This window comes from Lichenostomus cassidix, chromosome 3 (genome assembly GCF_008360975.1).
Source record: "Lichenostomus cassidix isolate B80296 chromosome 3, HeHo_3.0, whole genome shotgun sequence".
In the NCBI taxonomy this organism is placed as follows: domain Eukaryota; kingdom Metazoa; phylum Chordata; class Aves; order Passeriformes; family Meliphagidae; genus Lichenostomus; species Lichenostomus cassidix.
In genome coordinates, this window is record NC_139483.1 from 11,113,744 (window position 1) to 11,138,220 (window position 24,477).

At 55.9% G+C, this 24,477-nt stretch overlaps 1 protein-coding gene across 1 annotated transcript; it reads right to left on the reverse strand.

Moving 5' to 3' along the window:
• Positions 1–2,615: 2,615 nt before the first annotated feature.
• On the reverse strand, positions 2,616–24,133 carry LOC146439053 (cullin-9-like). The gene is made up of 42 exons (XM_085054470.1): positions 23,930–24,133; positions 23,641–23,702; positions 21,923–22,531; positions 20,986–21,140; positions 20,091–20,609; positions 19,829–19,964; positions 19,433–19,623; positions 18,563–18,938; positions 18,167–18,368; positions 17,678–17,885; positions 17,411–17,604; positions 17,061–17,278; positions 16,684–16,915; positions 16,183–16,288; positions 15,663–15,890; positions 15,408–15,498; positions 15,163–15,334; positions 14,879–14,984; positions 14,614–14,709; positions 14,349–14,524; positions 13,682–13,815; positions 13,427–13,603; positions 13,074–13,189; positions 12,595–12,777; positions 12,090–12,247; positions 11,571–11,781; positions 11,307–11,472; positions 11,036–11,181; positions 10,740–10,857; positions 10,104–10,300; positions 9,766–10,025; positions 9,325–9,688; positions 8,883–9,023; positions 7,418–7,582; positions 7,153–7,316; positions 6,921–7,014; positions 6,643–6,717; positions 6,115–6,225; positions 4,709–4,826; positions 4,231–4,364; positions 3,956–4,047; positions 2,616–3,578 (listed from the first exon to the last, which is right to left on the reverse strand). The coding sequence occupies exons 3-42, from the start codon at positions 22,515–22,517 to the stop codon at positions 3,389–3,391; spliced, it is 7,515 nt and encodes a 2,504-aa protein (XP_084910596.1). The 5' UTR covers positions 22,518–22,531; positions 23,641–23,702; positions 23,930–24,133; the 3' UTR covers positions 2,616–3,388.
• Between the last annotated feature and the right edge of the window lie 344 nt (positions 24,134–24,477).

Genomic DNA, 24,477 nt, shown 5'->3' on the forward strand with positions numbered 1-24,477 from the left:
AAACAACCCCTACTAACTTCCTACTTCTTAATAACTGCTACAATAGTCCTCTTAATGCAAACAAAGTTCAAAACCCACCAATGATAATGGCCTAAAGAACAAAAATACCCACATACTCAGTAAAATCTGTCTTCCTAGGACAACTTCCCCTGCTACCAGGCTGTCTAAATGACTTACAATTGAAAAACTTACTAAACACAAAATGACCATAACAGAGTCACTACTGTGACTCTCACTACTAGGATTTTTCTCGTACCTTCTTGTACCTTCTCCTCACATACTACTCAACAAGCACACTTCCACCACTCCAAAAAAAAAAGGCCCTAGCCATAAATCTATGCCTGTCACTAACCAAAACTCTGCCCAACAAAAACCATAAACCTAAATGATCATAACCCCTAAAAGCCAAAAAGAAAAACTTAGCCCTAATAATTGAACCTGCAACCCAGTCCCTAAGACTAAACTCTAGCATTAATCCTAATGACTGTATCTCTATTCCTAAAAATATTTAAAATTAACCCCTCACCTTAAATTGAACCCCAGTTCTTGCACTAACCCTAAATGTAACCAAAATGACTGTAAACCTAACATTAATGCTACCACCTACTGCTAACCCTATGTACAGCAGCCCTAGCCCTAACCCTAAACTCAAAGCTAACTCTAAATTTATCCCTAACGACCATAACCCTAACCTAAAACTCAAGCCTAACCATAATACAAACCCTACACCTAAAACCCTAACACTGACTATAATCCTAGTTCCTGATCTACTGGACAATGCCCACTAATAGGTGAGCAACAGGCTCTCAGCTAGAAATTACCTTGTGGGGTAGATTGTTCATTTTAAATGGTTAGGCACTAATAATCTTCTTGCTGGGAATGCCTCCTTCCAGTTATTAAATTTGTCCTTTCCAAAGTTGGTAATGTGGGAAGATGGGTAAGTTTGGTGTGTGCCTCAAGGGGATTTGATTTGGAGTGGTAACAGGCAATAAATTAAATTGTATTATGTTAATTATTACATAACACTGTATATTACCACTTCTTTTACTTACGTTCCTGACATGGCAAGCCAGCACAGTGCAAAATTTCTTCCTTCTCCAAAGGATGCCATTTGGAGAGGAAATCTGCCATTCAGAGACTAGGGTCTCACCACAGACTGCTTCTGGGATCACTATGTTGCTTTTTGATCCCAAATTGATGGAACTCTGTTTTCCCTTCCTCCTGGAGCAATCCACAACTTTCAGAATTAATTCCCTACACCTTCTTGATGAACTATCAATGTTTAATTTTAGCAGAGGAGTTGGCAATTTGGCGCAGTCAATATGCGTTTCCATCTCTTTCCCAAGGACTCAGGGGAGGCTGACTGGCATTTTGGCTCCTGGATTGTACTTCTTGACAATAGATATGTCATCTGCCTTTTCCCAGTAACTGGGAGCAGCCCCTTGACTGACCTTTTAAGGACGATGAAAAGTGGCCTTGTGGCATCTGCCAGCTCTTTCAGTACTCTCAGACACACCCCATGTAGTACAGAATCACAGAATGAGTATTGTTGGGAGGCACCACAGTGGGCCATCTGTTTCAAGCTCCCTGCCCAAGGAAGGTTATCTCAGAGCACATGGCACAGGAATGACAATTGAAGAAGGCCCTTTTGTTGTCCCTGACATGCTTGGCCAGTGTCAGGGAGGTAGTTTGACTGGGACCTGTCAAACCCTAATACAGGTGTCCTACAAGCTCAGGGAGGACAGAAAGCTCCCACAGAGCAGAAGAGCAAGGTTTGATTTGACTTTCAGTACAAATACTACATGAGAGCAGAGACTCACCATCCTTCAGACTCTTTGGGTTTTAAGCAGGCATTCAGGAGACACTGAATGAAGAACTCCAGGCGTGAGTCTCCACATAAGCAACTTGGGCATCAAGGATGTTCTGCTCTGTCCTCAACAACCTGGGAAATTCAGGTTGCTCTTGCAAGGACTGGTCACAATGGGACTCCCCCAAGTGCCCCTGAGCAGAAGGCCCAGAGAAGTGGCACAGGGAACCCATTGCCACATATGGGAAGCAGGGTTGGGACTTCCACTATGACAGACTGCAGGACTAGGAGTTATGAGGTGTGGGAAGCAGCAAAATCAGTCCTCTCTCCTGGTCTGTCCTGACAGTTGCTCCTTGTCCAGCATCCCATAAGAACCCCACATTCCTCCCAGATGACACCCAAGGCCTAAGAGCCCTGTATCTCCAAAACAATCCCACAAACACCCAAATCACCCCTCAAGCCCTGAAAGCAGTCCCACATACGCCTTTTGCTGAGCACCAGATGTTACCACCTCCATGAACATGCAGGCATCCTGTCATGCACCTGGTCCTAGAAACACCAACCCCACCACCCTGTAGGGTCTGGTCCCCTGCCCTCTTTCCCACCCTTTCCCATACCTCTCCCTGTTCCCTGAACTGTCCAGGAAGGAAAAGCCACTTTGCAGGGCAGACTGTGTGGTGCGGGTGAGGATCCCAACCACGCAGTAATTTCACAAATAACTTCTGGGATAAACACATCCAGGTCACATCCTCCTCCCCTGAGGATATCCTCCCTCCACTCCCATGTCCCCCACAGATAAGAAGAAAGCTTGTGCTAGAAGAAAACGGTTCATTTTTTTAAACAGAACTTTTTTTCAACCCTTGTTCCTCAGGGTTTTCCTTTTTTTTTGCAAAGATACAGTATAATTTGAATAACCTCTGCATATATATATATATAAAATATATGTGTGTGCATATATTTATAAACTTAAACAATCCTGCAAACTTGTGTCACTCATAGCAGCCCTTCCTGCTTCATAACAGAGAAGAAAACTCCAACAAAGGGCAAAAGTGCAGCCCCTGTCAACCAGAGGAACTGAACAACATCCATCTGTGGCTGGAGGGAATCCCACCAGCTCCAGCTGGGAGGCTTTAACTTGAGCATAAATGCATCTCTCTACATTTCTAGACACTGGCCATTGCTAGCCAGTGCTCTAGGACATGTGCCACCATCCCCTGTGCCCAGCCCTTGGGAAGAGCACACCAAGGACAAAGAGCAGCCCTTTAACAGGTGGCAAGTTGTCCTCACTCTGCAGGTGGACTGTGACTTTCTAACTCAATAAAATACCTATAGGCAGAACTGGAGACAAAGGAAAAAGGCAAGAAGATGTGTTTCTGAGAGAGGTGGCCACAGTAATACAGACCAGCTGCCCAGAGCAATGTTCCTGCATATTAAAGGATCACTGAGCAAGAAGCTACCCAAAGGAAATGATTGTTTGGTCTGAGAGCTCCTCCTTGCCTTTAAGGAAAAACATTAACACAAACTGGTAGAGACAGACTAGAGGCAGAGGTCCAAGCTGGCAGGCTGGGTGACAGAACACTTCTAGTCATAGCTATCATCATCATCAAAGTAAGAATCACAATCTGATCCATTATCAATCATAAAGTTGTCTTCATCGAGGTCATCATCATCATCATAGTGTTCTTGCCACTGTGGATCATACTCCTCATCCTCAACCTCTTTGCCAGCTTCCTCTGTGTTGGGAGAGTCACACAGGATGGTATGTTTTTGCCTGTAGAGAAAGAGAGCATAAGAGCAGAGCCTCTGCTGTGAGCATCAGCTGCAACCCAGCTCCACAACACCCTACTGTCATTGTCTCAGCATCCCCATCCAAAGAAACTCAAGAGAGTCCAGGGAGAGCAGCTTCCATAACTGAGTCTGCCAGTGATGGAGCTTTCTTGATCATGACTGCCTACAAGCACAGGTTTTGCTGGTTTCCCTACACCACTATGTCACTTAAATTGCTACCTCAAACCACAGAGCAGGATGCAAGCAATCAGTGTCTGTCATTCTCTCTTTTGTATGGCAGTGAGCACAGGAGAAAACTCTGCTCACCTGCTTTATGTCTGCACTCACTCACCTTCCTGTTACCTCACTAAGGAAACTCACCCTGTACACACAAGGCCTGAATTAGGCACATTTGCAAGTTTCAGCTTTCTCTGAACAGCATCTCCTGAAGTCTGGAGCCCAACATGGAAATCCTGTTAGCAGGAAAGAACAGCCAAAAGAGAGAGAAACAATATGTGATCTAAGGTGTGCTGCAAACCCCTTCCCTGCACACACACAATCCTGACTACCCCCTCAGCTGATCAAGCCCTTTGGTTTGCCCACAATCAAAATCAGACCAGCCCAAGACAAGCCACGAAGAGGCATGTGGCCTTCACCTGTGTGGAGTGCCAGAGAATTGCAAAGAGACGCTCCTTGATCTGCCGCACGAACTCCAAACCCGCACGGAAATGCTCTGCTTTCAGGAGCTGAAGAGAAGTGGCCAAGTCCTGGTACTGCAGCAGGGTTTCCTCTGCAATTCAAGGCCAACAAAGTCATGCTGCATCCCACACTCCAGAGCAGAGAGCAAGTCCTTGGCTCTGATTATGAAGTCACCCATAGCTACTTAGGTCTCCTGTGCACATACATCCCTCTTTCAGAACAGACCATGTTGCTCTGTACTGCATCAATCTCCACTGGCAGCCAAACTGCTCCAGTGGACTTCCTCAGAAATGACATCAAGAGGGCAAAAATGGACTGGGAGAAGTCAGTCCAGCTGGGTGTTAGTATGTATGCTATTGGCCCACTACAGAGCTGCTGCTCTTTGAATACAGCTGGAAATGCTAATCACTGCTTCAAAGAGGCTGCAGGACTTACCCAGAAGGATCTGCAGAGAATTAGTGAGCAGCTCTAGGTTCTCAGTCTGCTGTTCCACAATATCCATGCTCTCATTGTCCTGGTTATAGTAGCTGTACACACAGGAGTAGGCCAGCACCTGGAAAAGTACAAATAATGTTGCTAAGCACCTTCCTGCAACTGCAGAATGGGCAAGAAGAGAGCAGCACCAAACCCTTCCAGACCTCTCTATTAACAGTGGCCTCTGGTCTGTGGCCATAGCCCAGTGACCCATTATGCCAGGCTAACTAGAGCTACTAACAAGATTGGACATGAATGTGCAATTATTTTATATTGAAGTCTGAAATAACTGATTGTTGCCACCTGCAAACCATCACAAGAACACAGACTGTAAATGCGTAACAAGGGTGACTGACCAGACAAAGAGTCAAACCCACCAGCACACAGACCCAAGGCAATGCTGGGCAGCCCAGGCTGAACAAAAGTGGAAGTGAACTAAGAGAATGGAGCCCAAAGGGAAGCAGCCATGGGGCTGTACAGCACTAAGAGCCCACAACAAAGGCATTTCACCAAGTGGCAAACTTCACTTATGAATTAATAACCCCTAAAGTCATGTAGATACCCATCAGGAAATGAGATCACTGTTTCCGTTTAAAGAAATGGGCCAGAAAATTCAGTAACAGCAGCAGCAACAAGCACAAGTGATATGTACCCCAGAAAAACACAGGGAGTACCACATTGAATAGGTGAAATAGGGTCAGGCACCCTTGTCCCACATGCCTCTCTCAAAATCAAGCAAAACCAAGGTGTATATGCAAAGTCAGTACTGCAAAGACAATTCCCACCTCCTGCAAAGACAATTCCCACCTCCTGCCTATGTTTCAGGACAGAGCAGGCCTAAGCTGTCACCATTGGCTGCACTACAAATCCTTTTAATTGTGGCTATCAGGACATGCAGGAGGTAACTCAGTGCTTCCAAAATATCTATAGTTCATGAAATGAAGTTAAGAAAAGAAAATCATAACATAAGCATCAAGAGGAACCTCCTAACTGTAACACAGCATTAGGAGACCTTTTAAAGGTAAATATCGTCACTGTGGCATTTCAAATAAGAATGGACCAAACCCAGTAGACAAAAACCCTAAATACAGACTCTGTGTTGATTCCATGGTGTCAACTTGAGCTAAGTTCCTAATCCTATGACTTGACTGTAAGGAACACTGCAAACTGAGCTCAACTCAGACTGAGAGCAGGGAAGGGCAGACATGAGTTCTTCCCCTGTCCTGATGCTATTCCTCCCCTCAAGCTTTCTCTGTCTCCCCTTGTTTGGAGAAGAACAAGGCTGATGTCTCCTCATTTTAAGAAAGGCATGAAACACACCAATCAAATTAAGTCTAAACCTCAGCAAGACTATTATCCAGCCTTACCTTCCGTGCCTGTTCTAGCACTTTGCAGGCATCAAAAACAAAGGTCAAGTTCCTAATTTTTGGCATCTCTCTGATGGAAGAAATGCTGTTCCTCAGACTTACGGCAAATCCCTGCAATAACCAAAGGAGGGGGAAAAAAAGGTCAATGTCACTGTCAAGCTCCACAAGATTGAAAAAACAGCACTTTCCACACAAACAATTGCTAAGCATTCTGAAGTGCCATCCCAGAACATGCAGGCAGGCAGCAGAGCATTTATTTAATGCATCCAACTGTGTGATCTCTACTGCCATCACTTCAATCTTTTACAGTATCTCAGCTCTAGGCAGAGTTCACCCTTCAGTCACCATTGCTTCCAACCACTGCACCACTATGAGCCTTAATGCCAGAGCCAGGGCAAAATGATCAGGCATCCCCACTTGGATGTGAAGGCTGTTTCTCAGCAGAGAGGACACTTACACAAAAAAAACCTGCCCTGCACCAGGGCTGAGGCAGCAGTCAGCATGTGCAAAGGAAGGAGGAGGCCTTACCCTTGCATGGTGATGAAAGGTGCATCTCTCATTGTAATCCTGGAAACGCTTCTCCTGCCAAGCTGCTTTACTCACCTGAAAGGAAAAGTATAGGAACCTGGAGCAATTTCTCTCAAGTACCAGGGCTACCTGGAAATGGCTACCTCACATACAGACTTAGTGCCAGCATTACTGACAAATACACAAAGTCCAGAGTAAAGGGCCCAAGTGGAGATCCTCACCACCTCTGAGGCCTCTGAACACAAGCATGAACCACAGAGATACAGCAAACCACTCACCATAGCAGAGCAGTTGTAATAATCCTTGTGATTCGGCCTCCAGGGCTTGAGGCAGCGCCAGCAGAAGCCGTGGTTGCACTTTGCACATGTCATACTGCAGGGCAGAAGGACAATGGGAATCTCTCAGACCTAACAGCCACTTGCAGACAGCTCCTTCCAGTGCTCCCCTACACTACAGCAGTGGAGTGTGCCACCCAGTCAGAAAAACAGTAGCAAAAAAATGTATACTCACTGCAGGCACCCCTCATTTTTCTCTATCTGAGCCTGGCAGTTTGGGCAGTGCTTTGAAATGAGCTTAGCCAGATGTTTGCTTTGGGCTTCACTTGTCATGCCCTCATAGTATCCATCATCATCCACCCACCGAGACATGTGGCTGCAGCTGGCAGGATAATGGGCCTGAGAGAGAGAGAGAGAGAGACAGTCAGTCAACCACACAAAAGCAGAAGGGTGTGTGCCAAACCTAAGACAGTACAGCCTGTGATCCAGCTTGGCCTCACCTCTGGGAAGCTGCAGTTGAAGCAGGATATCCAGGAGCACTTGGAACAGGCTCCTCCATAACCAAGTCCATCCTTGAGGAGGATCTGATCACAGCCCTGAGGGTTGGTGCACCATGTCAGGTTGGAGCAACACTCAACATAGCGTCTGAGAAGGGCTTTTTCATACTGTAATGAGAAGCCACGAAGGAGATTTAAGCCAGAGAAGCTGCATGGTTAGGCCTTACAGCCAGGGTCTGGTGCTCTGGGCTATCCATCTCACCAAATAACTGCTTACAACAAAACAGCACTCAGTTAGTCATGTAATTCCATTATTAGATCTTCATACAGTAATCTAGTTATTTTGAGCACAGCATTGGACCAGAGACTTCCACAGATTATTGCAACCTAAAATATTCTGTGACTGTGTGTCTCTGCATGAGACATTAACACTCCAGCCATACCACTTACTCATCAAAAGGAAAACATTTCAGTGAAAGCATCAGAGCAACTTGTTAAAATTAGCTGCTATTTATGTCCACCTGCAATAATTATTTCTTTTTATAAAACAGTCACAGCAACAGGCTATTAAATCCTGCTTTCAGACACGTGTGACTGTGGGATTTACAAAGGCAGTAAGGATTAATTGTCCAGATATATGCACTAATTCTCCAAACACTTCCTATAAAAAACAAGACACAAGATACACCTGTCAAACAATAGAGCAATGAAAAGACACTTCTGCCCAGCAATTAGCAAAGGGTCTGTCATGTGAGAGCTACAGCTCTGCCATTAGGTGGGGAAGGCAGTCAGCACTAATAACTAGAAATTGAAAGAACAGAAAAAGTAGCTCCTGCCTCAGAACAAGCAGCTACTGCTGTAGCCTGATGACCAAGGTCTCAGGCAAGCAGAGTTCAGAAAGCCTGGTTTAGAGGTGTCTGTAGACTCACAGACTTAGAGTGAAGATTACATTTGATGTGGTAATTCCTGCCATCGTCAAAAAAACCCTGAACTGCTCAAAGCCAGAGACTGATGGAAGTGAAAGGACATAGGGGTCACTGATGCAGCAGTAAAATGAAATTGCTCATGTTTTCGTTTGGCCTAGATTTTTATTTCATTATTATTGTTTAATTGCTTCCAGCACACCATTAGAGGATACTTGTCATGAGCTGCTACCATGGCTCTCATCTGGTCCTGAACTAATGATGTCCCTGAAATGTTGTTTGCTGGAGACACATTTAGAGCAAACACCACTGTGCCCTTTTGTTGATGTTATGCTTTCCTGAATTGCTGGTATTGATCATAGTCAGAGCCAACAGAAGAAATACGGTTGGCCTCCATCATCACACTGCCAGCCTTAGTAACAGGAAGGGGAAAAGCAGCAACAAAATTATCTAATAATGATACCAAAATCATTATTAGTGCTGACCAAGTGCTGACCAAAATGAAAGAGAGCTTGGCCACACAGCACCCACCCCTCCTACCTCACCTTGGCTATAATCTCCTCCGAGGACACGATGGAGTAGATGAAGGCTGTGGTTGGCTGTGCACGGCACTCGGATATGGGACAGGTGCAGTTGACAACCATGTTCTGTTCAATGCGAGTCGTGAGGTATTCCCTCCAACAGGGCTGTCAGGGCACAAGAGGAGAGATCAGACCTAAACAGGGTTGTATGACTCTGGAAGCTCTCCCCACCCAGCAGAGGGTGCACAAAACCCCACAAATCACCGGGGAGTACTCAAAAGCACGAAAGTGGGAACAGACAAATCAGGGGGTAAAGGACCACAACAAAAAAAGTGAGCTGAGGAAAGAGAATGTGTAAGCTCTGAAAAAAACCCTGATAACACCACTCAACAAAGAACAGCTGTTCCAAGTAGGTAACAGCAATTCCCTGCCAAGTAGCAGGAACCAAAGACCCCAGGACCTTCACCTTGCAACAGTAGTGCATGCAGCAGAGCATTGGTGGCTTCTCAGTGGGACACAGCTGGTTCACACAGACTGGGCAGTGTGTTCCAGGACTTGGGGGAGGCTGAACATCCGGCACTTGCAGCCCTGAGGAGATGAGCAGGGCCTCACGGTTCTCCACATAGCACTGGATCAGGAAATCCACATTCCACCTACAGTGCGTGAGCAGGTGCCGAGCAACATCGTCTGGTATGCTCAGAGTATCCTGGACCTGCTGTACTGTCTGGTTCATGAGCAGCTTGGCCTCCTCTGGACTGAGCGTGTGCCCCATTGGCACCTGCAGCATTGCCATGAGATATTCTTCTGCCCTGTCTGTGCCAGGATTCAGCCTGGCAGGGAGAAATGTGTCATGTTCACACACGGTGGAGATGCACACCCCTCCTCCCCTGCTGACATGCATCCCTACCAGTGCAGGCTGTCTCTGCTGTACTCCTCTGGAGATGCCTGTGCTGGCCTGCACTGGAAAGTCATCTGTGCTTGGCCACCAAGAGGTGTTGTGGATTTAGCAGAGATGTATTCCAAGACATGAGGCCTCCCCTCCTGGCGCCGGAGATAGCCCTGGTTCAGCAGGTGCAGGATGCAGGACAGCACATCCACGCTGTGGCAGCAGAAGCTCAGGAACTGCACCCCTGGCCCCAGCTCGCCCTTCTGACAGGCATCGATCACCTACGGCAGCAAGGGAGCCCCAATGCAATGGCTGCAGCCCCAGGCAGCCCCTGTGCCCCCTCTGCACCACCCTCATACCCTGAACACCAGGTTGTCGATGTGCAGCTGCTTCTCCACCTTGAGGATGCGGGTGATGAGGCAGCACAGCACATTCCTCTTCCTCTCCAGAGCGCTCACCTCGGCCCTCTCTGTCTGCAGGTACCTCTGCTGGGGCAGCAGCCTCAGCTGGCGGCCGGAGGCCTGGGCCAGGGCTGCCTGGTTCAGCCGCAGTGCACCTGGAGCCAACGCCCAAGCCAGGCTCAGCCAAGCCTCGAGCTGGGCCTGAAGGAGCCCCAGGGCACACGTGTGGCTCTGGGACCCAAGCTGGGCCTCCCGCTGCTGCCCGCACCGCTGGCCACCCCAGCCCTGTCCCCAGGTGTGGCCCCAAGCCACAGCCACGCACACAGCCCCTGGCCCTGCCCCAAGCCCATACACAGCCCCGAGACCCGACCACCCACGCTGCCCCATGCCTTGTGCATGGCCCCCAGCCCCACCCCACACATCACCTACAGCCCTACGCTGGCCTCAGGCCCCAGCCTGGTGCACAGACCTTGCCCCGAGCACCAACACAGACCCAGCTCCCTTGCTGGCCCTACGAGCTCGTGCACCCTAAGCCCAGCACCCCCTTGGGGTTCAGACCAGCACCTCCCCTGGCTGCCCCAGCCCCACACTCACCCCCTGGAGTGCAGCTCCCCACCAGGACACTGTGGCCGTGGGTCAGTGGTGTCAGCGCGTGGTGCACCAGGTCAGCAGGGAGCCCAGTAGCCTGCAGCAGGGCCTCCACAGCCACCTCCTGCAGCAGGGGGTGGGAGGGCAATGGCCAAGACCCACTGGCCACTGGCCTGGCCAAACAATGGGGTCCTGTGCCCCAAACACTGCTGGAGACCCCACCAGAAGGGAAGGGAGGACACGGCCCTGCCATGTTCCAGCCTCTGCTGCCTCCCTCACCCCACCATGGCCCCAGCTCCTACCTCGGCGCTGTTGAAGCACAGCAGGATGTACATCTGCAGCGTGGACACATGCAGAACACAGTCTCCAAACTGAAGCTCAGCATGGCCCAGCCAAGTCCACTGCAACCGACGGGGCTTCGTGCACTCCCAGCCCAGCTGGCTCTGACCTGCCAGAGACAGTGTCAGGGACAGGGACAGCCCTGCCAGGCATTCCCAGCCCACCCCAGCACACCACCACTGGTGGCTGAGCTGCCCTGCAGGGTCTGGGCACAGCCCTGGCCACAGCACTCACTCTGCCGGCAGAAGTCAGCAAACTCGTCCAGGGGGGAGCTCAGCACCGCCGGGAAAAATCTCCCAGGGTTATCCATGTAACAGAGCGGAGAAACAGGCCAGCAGCGTGGGGACAGGGCCAGCACCTTCACCTCCGGCACATCTGCCACCGCGGCTGTCCCCAGCACCTGGGCACAGGGACATGAGAGCAGCTCAGGTCAGGCTCCACGATCCCCCTGAGGAATGTCAGCAGCCTCCGGCCTCCCCACTCCACCATCCCTCTCACCTCGTCCAGGCCTGTGTCCAGCTCCAGCAGCCTCTTGTCCTGCTCCTGCAGCTGGAAGAGGCGGAATTGCCGCTGGAGCTCCTCCGACTCGGCCAAGTTGCTCAGCATATCTTGGGGAAAGCGGCTGGGGAAGCACAGCCCGATCTGCTCCACGATGCCTCCTTCCAGCCACGACGGCCCTTGCGCCAGGAGACGATCCCCCAGGTAGTGCCTGCCACGGCCACCAGCGTCAGTCAGGGCTGTGCCCGAGCCCTGTGGCCATCAGCCACCCTCCAGCAGCCAGCCACAGCTCCGAGCCCAGCCTCACCCCACGGCACATGAGCCTGGCACACGCGTCTCCCCTCCCTGTCCCCGGCAGGGAATGTGCCTCGGCACACTGGCAGCACCCAGGGCCCTCTACACTCCACAGCCCCAAAAAACTGAAGCAGGAGCATCACTGCCACGCTGGGCCAGGCTCCCCCAGCACACCTGGCCACGCTGCACCAGGCCCCTGGTTCCAGGGAGACACAGCAGCCTCACCTGTAGAAGTGTTCAAAGGTGTGGGCAAGCTCCAGGCCACTGAAGACGACGAAGGGCTCCAAGAACTGCTGCAGCTGCTCCAGAGGCCCCACGCTGCCCGCAGCCCTGCGGAGCTCCTGGATCTGCACGTCAAGGTAGCGGGCAAACTGCTCACTCACCTGCGAGGGACAGGGCTGGCTGCACACAGGACTCACCAGGTGCCCAAAGGGCCGGGCTGGGGGAATGTCCCTGCGGGAGCAGCTGGGAAACTCTGGCATTCCCAGGACGGGGCTGAGGGTGCCCAGGCACCAGCCCAAGGCAGCAGTGTGCCAGGGCTGGGCCCATGCTGGGATGAGCACCACACACCTGAGCTGGGCACCACCCGGGGCCACCGCAGGGCAGGGCTCTGTGGCTCGGGGGCAACAGGACACCACCCACCCAGAGCTTGTCCCGGTGCCATGGGCCAGGGCAGCTCCCCAGCCCGTGCCCAGGGCCATAGCACCAGGGCCGCGCTGCCTCGACTCACGTGCAGGGCAGTCAGGAAGGAGAGCTGCAGCAAAGCCCCCGCAAAGCCCTGGCCCAGGGCCAGCACAAAGGCGGCCTGCTGCCCAAAGAGCTCCTCCGTGGCCCCTCGCAGGCGCTGGTACAGCTGGCAGTATTGCTCTGCAAGGTCTGGTGCCTGCCCTGCTGCCTCCAGGAACTGCTGCACCTGTGGGAGCAGTGCAAGGGCTGAGCCCGCAGCAGGACGTGCTGCAGCAATGTCCCCAGCCCCAGCCTTGTCTCCTGACCTGCAGCATCGGCCAGGGCACAGGGCCTGGCTGACACCCAAGCCATGCCAGGGGGGCAAGCGCAGCAGGGCTGTCCCCACATCACTCCAGGCTCTGGGGAGGTCTGATACAGCCCTGTGCCTTCCCCATGCTCCCAGGGCACTGCCAGACCCCACTTCCCGCTCCATCCCCCCAGGGCAGGTCCCACACACCTCCCAGGTGGCCCTCCAAGCTCTACCTGCTGCTGCACCACGCCACGCCAGCACTGCGAGATTCCCCACAGGCCTCTCGACTTCTCCACCACCGCCTTCGCTGCCCTGGCTGGAATCTCCTTGTTCTTCCCATCCTTCCCACCTGCCAAGGGTCAACCTCAGGCTCAGCGTGGCTCCATGGGCAGGCCCCACACACTGACTGGCCACAGCAGGGCTGAGGGGACACTGGGGAGGCACGGCCACCGCTGAGGTGTGACCACAAGCCTTCCCCAGCTCAGGAGCATCCTGTGCCATAGGACGCTCCCCAGAGGAGCCCCACGGCCACAGCCTGGCACTCTGGAGCCCACCCAGCCCCACGGGAGGGCAGCCCCAGGCTCACCAGCTGCTCTGCTCTCCTCTGGCTCAGGGCCACCGGGGTCCACGTGCACCAGCAGCTGGGTCAGTTGCCGCACGCAGGAACCAAAGGTAGCCCTGCGCCCTGTGGCACGGCGGGGCAGCTCCATGCTCTCCAGGTACTCACTCAGCAGCCAGGCCAGGGGACTCACACCGTCAGGGTCTGCAAGGCCAACCAGACTCAGAGCCAGGGCCCCTGCCTGGGGCACGGCACGGGTGGGTCCCAGAGAGCTCAGGGTACCTGGGCTGGTGATGCTCTGCACCAAGGGGTTCACCAGGGCCTCCCAGAACGTCCTGCCCAGTGCCCGGGCTGCCTCGTCGTCAGGAAGGAAGCGATTGGCAAAGCTCTGCTCATGCTGCAGCGCCTGGTTCAGCCTGCAACAGGGAGCGGGCAGCACACAGTGCCAAGGGCTGCAGAGCTCCCGTGGAAAGCAGAGCACAGTGGCTGCTCCCTGCTCTGCCCCTGCCAAGCCATGATTGCTCGGTAACCCCACTCACCCTCAGAACCCAGGGAGGGCCCCTCGCTGTCTCTGGGACCTGGCCCAATGGCCCTTGGGGCCCTTAGAGCCCCTGCCAAATGGGGGCTGTGCAGTGCCTGTGGCCACGAGATCCTGCTGTGCCTGGCTGACCTCTGCCATGTCAGGACATGACAGCCCCTGTGGGGGACCAGCATCCTGCTCTGGGGGTTAGCCAAGGCCACATGCCCAGCTTAAGCCCAGGGGACCCCAAGGTGGCTCTGGCCCTCCAGGACCACTGGTGGCAAGAAAGGAGCAAGAGCCCCTCCCTTACAGGTGGCACACCCAGCTGCTCCTTTCCTAGCCCCGAAGTCCCCTCACAGGCTGCCAGCAATGTTCTCCCAGGGCCCTGGGACACCAGGGACGCGATGGCACAGCCAGGACACAACTCACCTGCCAAAGAGTTGCAGCAGCTGTCCCCGGTCCTGGCAGATCTCCTGGCTCCAGGCATGAGCCCGAGCAGTGCAGGAGAGGAACGTCCGGCGGCGCAGCTGCTCCTTGAAGATGGGCCAGAAAGAGGGCGTGGGCCCCAGCACCTCGATGCCACGCACACGTGTGTCAATGCCACCCTATGGGACAGCAAGACCCTCAGTTCCTCAGGTATGGCCTTGACATCCCACACTGCCCACACCCAGGCCAGCCCCCTGCTCCCCTTCACCTGCTGGCACCGCTTCACCCGGATCTGGATGATGGGCCAGAAGCGAGTCATGTTCTCCAGCAGGATCACTCTGCTGTCCGACGGCAGGATGGTCACCTGCAGGGAGGCACTGAGCCCTCAGCATGACAGGCAGCCTGGAAGAGGCTCCTGCGGTGAGGCTCCTGCCATTCCCACCTCCCTGAGAGCACCTCCCAGGGCCTCACAACAGGGCCAGACCTCCCTGGGACACAGCAAGGACCAGCTCACCACTCCCACGGGGACTCACCGCATTGAGCTCCGTCCTGATGGTGGCAGGGCTGTCCCCGCCCAGCACCACGACCCGGGATGGCATATAGCTGGAGTCCTCGCTGGCCACCAGCATGCTCATCTCCCTGCAGCACAGCAAACATGGGGCTGCCCAGCACTCCCCACCTCCCTGCCCTGGCTCCCCACAGCACCACGCCCTGCTGGCCGTGTCCCACTGCCCCCAGGACGGGGCCACTGTGGCAGGGCTGGCACAGATCCCCAAAGCCCTCTCTTTCACATGCAGCCTTCCCGGCCCAGCCCCACCTGATCACCACACCACACTGCATGTGCACAGTGATGAAGTGGGAGCCTGTGCTGCCGTTTGACTCCCAGTAGGTCTTGGGGTTCCTGTCCGTGAGTTTGCTGGCCTGGTGCGAGTTGGAAGAGACCTGCACCTTCTCCCAACACTTGTCCTCCTTCACCTCCATGCTGGAGCCTGTGGGCAGAGCACGTGCAGCTTCCAGCCACCAAGCCAGTACCTGGGGTCACCTCCCATTGCCCGCACTCACCTCGGCACAGGTTGTGCAGGAAGACGTCAAAGAAGGGGATGCTGATGGGCTGGTGGCTCCGGCGGTGCTCCTCAATCTGTCCCAGGACCAGCTATGGCATGGGGCAAAGCTCTTACTAGCAGCCCCAGGGCCTCCTCCCCTCACCCCCTGCAGGGCTGCAGCACGCAGAGAGCACAAGGCCTTCCCTCAGTGCCAGGACAGCCTGGTGGCTCCCAGACCCAGAGCCCCAGCCCAGCCGTGCCTCCCCAGGCCCACCTGGATGCAGCCGGCCAAGATGCTGCTCGTCAGCTTCTTGTAGAGCATGGCGTACTTGTCACACTCTGTCACCAGCTCGAGCAGGGCTGCTGCCAGCGACGGGACCGTGCTGTGCTTTTCCAGGGCTTTGAACAGAGCCTCGTGGATGCCCACGAGGCACATCACCACCACACAGTCCTTGCTGGCACTGCCCAGGCGGTGCAAGAAGCCAACAACCTCCTGCAGCACCTACAGAGACACAGCTGTGAGCAGTTGGGGCACTCCTGGCAACTCCCTGGACCCCCAGCAGCTGCAGCTGCAGCTCCATTCGCCTCATCCCAACTCCAGCAGCACCTGCCAGAGCCTGGCCAGGCACAGCCAGACACCAGGACATGGACAAGGCCAGGACAGCCACTCCCCACCTCTCCCAGAGCCTTGGACACAAGGCCAGGCTGCCACCAGCAGAGCCCTGCTTGCCCAATGCCAGGCTCAGCTGAGGCACAGCCAGCCCTCCCTGACAGGAGCACCAGAGCCCCCTCACCTCCCAGCTGCTGCTGTGGGTGTTCAGGGAGGACACACAGGGCTCCACACACTCATGCCAGGGCAGCACATCCTCCTGGTAACTGTCCAGAAACTTGTTCAGGATCCTGAGTGACAGAGGGGGCCTGCTCAGGCTGAGGCACAGCGACAGCAGTGCTACAGGCAGCCCTGCTTCCCTGCCCCACCTCAAAGGCACCTCTCAGGGACTGGGAACCGAGGCTTCCCTGAAACCTTGGACACCCCACCAGCGCCCAGGCATGTCCTCAGCTGCCCCTGCATATCCCAGCCAGCACCCAGGCACACACTGCTCTGTCCCCACACCACCCTGCACCCCAGGACATCCCAATCTGCACCTGCCCACGTGCTGGGGTGAGCCTGCCCCCAGTGAAGAACAACCCCACCAGGACCCACAAACAGCTGCTGGCTCTCCCCAACATCACCACCAGCACTCACACATCTGCTGTGGGGGTCCCACACATCCCCCAAATCCTCCTGCACCCACCTGAGGATGCTCAGGCTCAAAGCCTTCTCTGTCCCCAGCAGCTCCAAGCTGCGCAGCAACAGCTGGAAGCAGCTGTGGTCCTGCAGCAGCTGGGCCACCTGGCCAGAGGCAACAGAGCCTTCGCCGCAGAGCTGCCGCTCCAGGGCCACCACCACCTCCTTGGACAGGACGCCGTCCTCCAGGCGATCCAGGAGCATCTGCACGCCCGTCGGGTCCAACGGGACCTCTCTGCCTGCCGTGACAGGGACACGTGAGCCCAGCCCAGGCACTCACTCGAGAGGCAGCAGCCTCCCAGGGTGCTCTGCCCCGTCAGGCCAGGCAGCCCTGCCTGTGGCACCCACGGGGCCGTGGCAGGGGCAGGGTGGGTGGCACGGTACCTGCTGCCTCCGGGCCCAGGGGCAGCCGGTGCTCTGCCAGGCGATTGATGGCGCTGAGGGCCAGCACTGCCTGGGGACAGCCGCTGCTCTGCCCATCCCTCCAGCAGCTCTGCAGCACCCCCAGGAGACCGCAGCTCGCCAGCTGCTCTGCCAGGCCCCGATGCCCATCCATCAGCATGTTCACCACCAGCAGGCCGTTCTGCACCCCTGAGGAGCCCCTGCAAGGACAAAGCCGTGCCACTCTCCTCCCCCACGCACAGAGCCTCCCCTGCACCCACAAGCCACCTGCCCACCCTGCCCATCCTTCCCCCTGCAGATTCCCCCCAGCCTCAGCCGCTCTCTGCCCCTACCCCGGGACCCTCTGCATGGTGCTCAGGGCGGCAGGGATGGTACTCAGCAGGCTGGCAGAGCCCTCGCTGGAGGCAGAGCCGATGCTGGCAAAGATCTCCCGCATCATCTGCGCGTCGCTGTGGTTCCAGGCCAAGGACTTCCCGGCGGCACCTCCCGGCTCACCGTCCGCAGCTCCCACCAGCACCTTCAGGGCCTGCAAGGACAAGGGCAGTGCAGAGGGCAGCCTGGGCACCCCTGCCCAGCCAGGGCATCCCTCGGGCACTCACCGCCAGGCCAGCCTGCTGCACCAGGGCGGAGCAGCCGTGCTGCTGCATGCAGGCCAGCACTGCCCGCACGCCACCCTCCGTGGCAAAGGGCACACGCCACTTGTACTGTGCCAGCAGCACGGCCAGCAGCCGCAGTGTCACTGCCACCAGCGCCTTCTCGGCCACCTCCGTGCTCAGCAGCTCCACTGCCACCTGCACCAGCTTCTCCCTGCATGGGAGAGGACACCTCAGCAGGAGCCTCCTGCCACTGGCATGCCAGCACCTTGGGCCCTGTCAGCCACCTCCTTCCTGCCCACACTGTGGCTGGGGCAGCTCTGTGAATGAGCCTGCCTGGGACAAAGGGACACAAAATCCACCTCTCCTCCTGCACCTCCCACCCTTTGCTCTCCCACCGCCTCCTCCCACACTCCCAGCTCAGTTCTGTCCCCCATCCTGCCTACAGGGCTCTGCCCAGGCAGCAGGAGGGGTGTGCAGCACCCCAGGGCTCACCCAGCACTCCTGGAGCCCAGCCCGCCCTGGGCTGTGCCGACTTGCTGCTCCAACTTGGGCTCCTCCTCCAGGATCTTCAGGATGTGCTTGAGCCCAGCTAAGCGCAGCCCCACCGCTGAGCTGCTGCTCTGGATCAGGTCCACCACGGCTGCAGTCTTGGCCAGTGAGTTGCTCTCGCTCAGCCCCTTGGAGCTGCCCAGCACTGGCCAGAGGGACAGAGGCGTCAGGGCAGCAGTGACACCTCCAGGGTGCCACACACCCACACACCCTGCACCCACAGGTCCCCCCACTTCAGGTGACTGCTGGCTGCCTGGCCCCCCATGCCCCGCCCAGAGCCTTTCCCTGTGGAGGCAGCAGTGCTGCTTCCAGCACCATGCCTGTGTAGCAGGACATTACCCTTGCTCTGCTCCTCTGTCACCTCTGGGAAGAACAGCCCTTCCCTCTCAAAGAGCTCGCTGAACAGCTGGCAATCCGACTTCACTGCCACACTGTGGGCTTGGGGTGACCCTGGGGCTGCAGAAAGGTCATCCTCCGCTGCCTTGGCCATCATGCCTTCGGGGCCAGCGCTCCTGCTGCCATCGCCCTCTGAGGACACTGCAGGGCTCCCTCCACCATCCTGCTCCGCTCCCCTACCGAGGAAGTATCTGGCGTAGACATGGGAGCCACGCAGGTCACGCAGAGAGCTGCCCTGGCACCGCTTCTCCAACACCTGCAGCACCTTCTGGGCCAACTCTGCAGGCACTGACAGCTGCAGCAGGGCTTCTTCATCCACCTGACAGCCACACCGATGGGGGCAAGTTAATCTCGGGCTCACCACAGACCCCACGCCCCTCGTGGCAGCCACTGGCAGAAGGGACAGAAAGGCTGCACCACCAGAGGTGCCCAGGGCCATTCCCCACTGCCACCCTCCCCTGGCTGTCCCCAGCCCAACTCCCACCAGCCCACACCTCCCACCCGAACTCACCACCCAACTGCAACTGGCACAATGACCCCACAGCGTTGCCTCGCCTGCCCAAACCTTGCTGGACAGTCCCTTTTGCAGTCTGGGGACACTGCCTCTCCTCTCATCTCCACTCACTGCTCTGCTGGGCCAAGCTCCCCACGCTTTTGCCATCTCTGCTCACCCTCCCATTTCTGCCCCATTTCTGCCCCATCCAGGCTGTCCCTGCACAGCTCACACTTGTCATCTCCTCTGGGCCTGGTCCCTTCCCTAATGTTCTCCTTGCTCCTCCCTCCCATTTCCCTGCTGCAGGCACTGGCTCCTACCTGCTCTCCCTGCTGCTGCTGGATGAGGCAGATGATCTCTTCCTGCTCCCATGCTTCCAGCTTCCTCACAAAGAAGAGCAGCTCCCACCACTCGGCACGGCTCAGTGCCTCTGCAGCCTTAGGCAGCCGCTGCCCCAGGTAAGGCAGGGAGTACAGCCCCGCCAAGGGCTTGCACAGGAATGGCTGTGGAACTGCAGGAGAGCAGAGCAAGGAAGGACACTGTCAGCTCTGCCGACTCACCCATCCTCTGCTGCACACTCTTCATTCCCCAAGGAAAGAGCTCATGCTGGGCAGAAGAGGTCCCCATCGTACCATAGCATGCTGGGGGAAAGGGAGGTGACAGGAGGGCAGTGGGAGAACTGGAACACGCTTGAAGGAGACCGATAGGCTGCTCACCTGCTCTCAGTCTGTGGTTTCGTCTCAGGGTGTTCATCTTCTCGTGGCCCTCAAGCTCCTTTTGCTCTGGAGGGCCAATGATCTCAACCATGTGCCAGTGAACCCAGTACGTACAGCCCAGAGCTTGCCAGTACACCTGAGGAGGAGAGCCAAACACACATCCAGCTCAGGGAAGGCAAGCCCAGCCCCACTGTTTCTACGCAAGGGTGCACAGGAGAGCAGCCAGGCCCCCTGACACTGCCTGCTCCCCCAGCAGGGATACCTGCACCGGGGGCATGCCGTCGTTGCTACCGCGGAAGTCACCCTCGTCGCCGGCGCTGACCTGCTCGTAGTCCTCGAGCATGCGCACCCTCATGCCGCTCACCAGCGTGGCCTGCACGTATTCCACGTAGCTGCTGCGGCTGGGGAATGCTGAGCGTGTCTTGAAGGTCACAGGCTCCTTTTCTGGGGATGTGGGGGCTGCTTCAACAGCAGTGCTGGCCGGGGTCTTGTGCTGGAAGATGGAGCAGGCGGTGCGAGGCTGCAGGTCCTGGCAGGGCAGCGGCTCTGGCTTGTGGCTGTGGCTCCAGCCCATCACGTGCACTAGCTCTGAGATGAGGTTTGCCATGGCCATGCTGAACTCAAATTCCTGCTTCACACGGCTCCTCTCCTCAGGGACAGGGCTGGGCACAGCACAGCCCTGCTGCTCCTCTCCCTGCTCCATGCCGCTGCTCAGCTTGGCCAGGAGAGACATCACACACAGGTAGCGCTTCATCAGGACAAACAGCTGCTTCCCAGGGATCTGCAACGAGCACAGCTGTCACACTCAGCCTGCAGAGCACCGCCAGCCCCCACCTCTCTCTGAGCCACCAGTTCATTCCCAGGCAGGCTCCTGTGAGATCTCCAGACCAGCTGGCAGCAGCAGAGACCTCTCAGCTCACTCTCACCTCCCTGCTCACACACAAGGCTCTCCAGGTGCCTCTGCACCACCCCCAGCCTCACACCAGGCTCACATCCTGTGCCAGCTCTCCCAAAAGACAGTCCTGCTCACCTGCCCACCTTCAACTGCCCTCTTGTCCCAGACAAGGGCACCAGCCCTGGCCCCCCACTCCCACCCCTCCTGGTCCCTCATGCCCCACAGGCCCAGCACTGGTGGCTCCCACAGGGTCTGCCACTACCTGTGGCAGGTGAATCCCCTCGAAGGACATGCAGTGCTCTGCAGACGACGTGATCTCAGCAAACAGCTCCAGCAAGGTGCAGCGGCTGTCAAAGTCCATGTGCTGCTCAATGCCATCCTGCTGGCTCAGGGACAGCAGCACATAGGCTCGGCTCCCTGCAACAACAACAACAAAAACTCTTCAGGCCCCATAGAAACAACCCTCACCCCACCCTCCCTGTGACAGATAGCTGCAGGGAAGGAACAGCTTTGCTGCTCAGTGCCACCTGATCCATGTTCTGTCCCTTCATCTGGACATTTTGCTCCATGGTCTATTTTCTTCTACCCCTAATGCTGCAAGATTCTCACAAAGCAGCAATCCCAATTAACTGATTCCAGAACAGGGTCTCAGGGAAGAAAAGAAGTCAAACTTTAAGCTGAATCAGCCCCTCATCTGCCCCACTTTGGAGCTGCATGAACTCAGGCACTAGGACAGGGAAAGCCAGATGTTCTGTGGGATACACCACAACCAGCAACCTTCCAGGTGCACCCAAGCCTCACCACGCACTTCTAAGCCATGGCAGCTCCTCTTAGATGAGGACTAGCCTCTATCCAGGGCCTGAGAAAAGGCTCCCTGGCAAGAAGCAGCCAGAGTCTCTCCAACTGAGAGCATGCAGCAGTCACTCCAACACTCTGCCAGCCTCCTTGGCCTAAGTTCTCTTAACAGTTAATCAGCATCCCAGCTCAGAAACCTGGCAGAGGAAAGAGTTCCTAACCTAAGAGCAGTCCAGACAACTGCAACCAAAGGAAGCTTGGAAGATCCAGACTGATTCTTCCCCTTTTGCCAAAAAGCCCCAAGACATGCTGCTTCCCAGGCATCTCACCCCTCCCAAAGGCCTGGCACCCCTCAGCTGCCCAGCAACACCTCCTCAGCAGCACAGAGCAGGAGCAGCCCCCACCTGCATCATGTGAAGCCAGAGCCCGCAGCCCCTCGCCGGCACTGCGGCGAATCTGCTTCTCCTTGTGGCACAGCATCCTCATCAGCAGCTCGAGGGCTCCTGTCTCCCTGAAGGCGCCCGCCAGAGAGCCGATGCTGGCGTAGGCGCTCAGCACGTGCACGGTGCTCAGGATGGAGCACTGGGGCGTCCCGGCCTCGGCCACCTGGCGCCCAGCTCGCTGCACCAGGCTCCTGACATCGGCCTTCATCTCCAGCAGCGAGGCATCGTCCAGCGGGACATCCGCGGCCAACGGAGCCGCCGCCTTCTCCTCTTTCGGCCGCGGCCCTTCCAGCCTCCTCTGGCCCAGCAGCGCCGGGCAGCTGGCACAGACCTCCTCTGCAGACATCCACATGGAGATGCTCTCTGCCTTGCTCTCTGCACAGGAGGCACTGCTGCCTCCCGCCGCTCTCTCTTCCGAGCTAACGATGCTCCACTGGACCAGGTATTCCAGCCTGCCGTCGTGGCCTCGCCGCTGACGGAGAAGCTCCTCTGGGTGGGCCTGCAGTTTGGGCCCCAGCTGCACGAGCAGGTTGCCATTGTGCTTCTCATTCACCATGGCAGCAGAGGTGTCTGCAGAGACAGAGGGGAAGCAGGGTCAAACTTTTATTTCTTAGCTGCATGCTGGGGAAAGTGTGAGCAAGGCCCTCAGTTGCTTGACAGCAAAAGTGGTTGAGGCACAGCTATTGATCCCGAGATCCCACACCCAGGATAAAGCTTTGAAGGAAAACCCACTTCACAGAGGCTCACATTCTCCTTCCAAGAAAGACAGTTTTTCATACACAAAACCTGTTCCCAGTATTACTGGCACACACAAAAGGAGGTTCTCCTCAAAAAAAAAAAAAAAAAAAAACTATCAAAATACACCAAGGCAAAATAGAAAATAATTATGGGAAACTTGAGTCCTGTTCTCATCTCTGCCACTGTCCACAACATGACCCTCACAAGTTGCTGCTTTTGCACACCTGTCTTCCCTCTTGTTATTTACCATTTACAATTGTTTACACTGTGAGTTTACCTAGAGCTCACATTGCTCTCACCATGCATAGGGACCTTTGCATCACCAGGCCCTGAAGAAAATAACGAGCAATTTCTCAGATCTAGTTCATACACATCAAATCAGGTCACTACCTCAAAGTCTCTCAGTATTCCCTCCTTGGCCTCTTCTCAGAATTTTTTGTCTTTACAATGTTTCATCAACGGACAAACTCAACAGAACTAAAAGACTGCTGGTCTCTGTTACCTGATTGTTCTGCACCTTGGGACTACAAAGAAGACACAGTGCTTCTCTGCTTTCATCCATGCAAAGAGGAGCATGGAAATAATTTGCTGTCCAAAACTGAGTGCCAGCAATCAGCAACCAGCAACAAATAAAACCATGGACTGCATTAACAAAGGATTCCAGATCAGACTGATAGGAAGGATCTCAGAGGAGCTCAATCAGGTGGCAATGGGAAACACTCCTACCATTTACACACACTGGCAAGGGAAGCAGTGAAGCAAAATGCTGTTCAGCTGGTGGTAACACCAGTCGTTAAAAAACGAGTGAAGATACCAAAGAAACAGTCAATCCATGTTCAACCAAAGAAGATACTAAACATCAAACACTACGACAGGCACATTAAAAAAATCTTCCAGGTGCAGAGAGAAGCAGTGTCAACTCCCAAGAAATTCATACCTACCTGCAATTGTGCTGCCTTCCTCGGAATTTGCAGCAAGCCAGACGGGAATCTTCTTGCAGTCTCTGTAATAAAAAGACCACGTTACTCTCCTGTGCTCTGTAACAGCGCTAAAATGCCCCACCATAAGCCAAATAACTGTTTTCTTTAAATGAGCTCGTATAGCGCACACACAGAGGACAGCTCGCACCGCCGCGCCTCGGTCCTGGCGCCGCGGAACACACGGGCTTCCCTCCGGGCGTCCCGGACACCCCGGCAGACACCGCGCCCCAGAGCCGGGCCCTGCGCTCACCGCTGCCCCGCCGCCCCCGGAGCCACAGCGAGCCCGGCCAGGGCAGGGCACGGCAGCGCCCAGCGCCGGGGCACGGAGAGCCGACTCACCGCCGAGGCGGGCAGAGGACAGCGGCCCTTGCGGCGCCGGCCCCACCCTGCCCACGGCCCGGGCGCGGCACACAGCAGCCCCGGCGCCACGAGGAGACGCCGGAAGCGGCGCGGAGCTTCCGTGCGCTCTACGGGAGGCGGCGAGGGACATGGAAGAGGCGGGGGCTGCGCGTTCCGTGTCCCCGCCCCGCCGCGTCCCCGCTGTCCCTCAGAATCCCGGGATGGGTCAGGCAGGAAGAGACCGCAGTGGGTCATCTGGTCCAAGCTCGCTGCCCAAGCAGGGTCATGCAGAGCACTGGCACAGGGTGGTGTCCAAATGGGTCTTGAATATCCCCAGCTGGGGAGACTCCACAGCCTCTCTGGGCAATCTGTGCCAGTGCTCAGGCACTGCACAGTAGGGAACCTCTGCCTCATGTTCAGCTGGAGCTTCCTGTGCCTCAGTTTGCCCGTTGCCTCTTG

Coding starts and splice junctions, on each gene's coding strand:
- LOC146439053 (XM_085054470.1), bottom strand. CDS start 22,517: ATGGTGAATGAGAAGCACAATGGCAACCTGCTCGTGCAGCTGGGGCCC. Junction 18,369..18,562: donor GACAGAGGAGCAGAGCAAGG/GTAATGTCCTGC, acceptor CCCTCTGGCCAG/TGCTGGGCAGCTCCAAGGGG. Junction 9,024..9,324: donor GCATGCACTACTGTTGCAAG/GTGAAGGTCCTG, acceptor GTGCCCTGACAG/CCCTGTTGGAGGGAATACCT.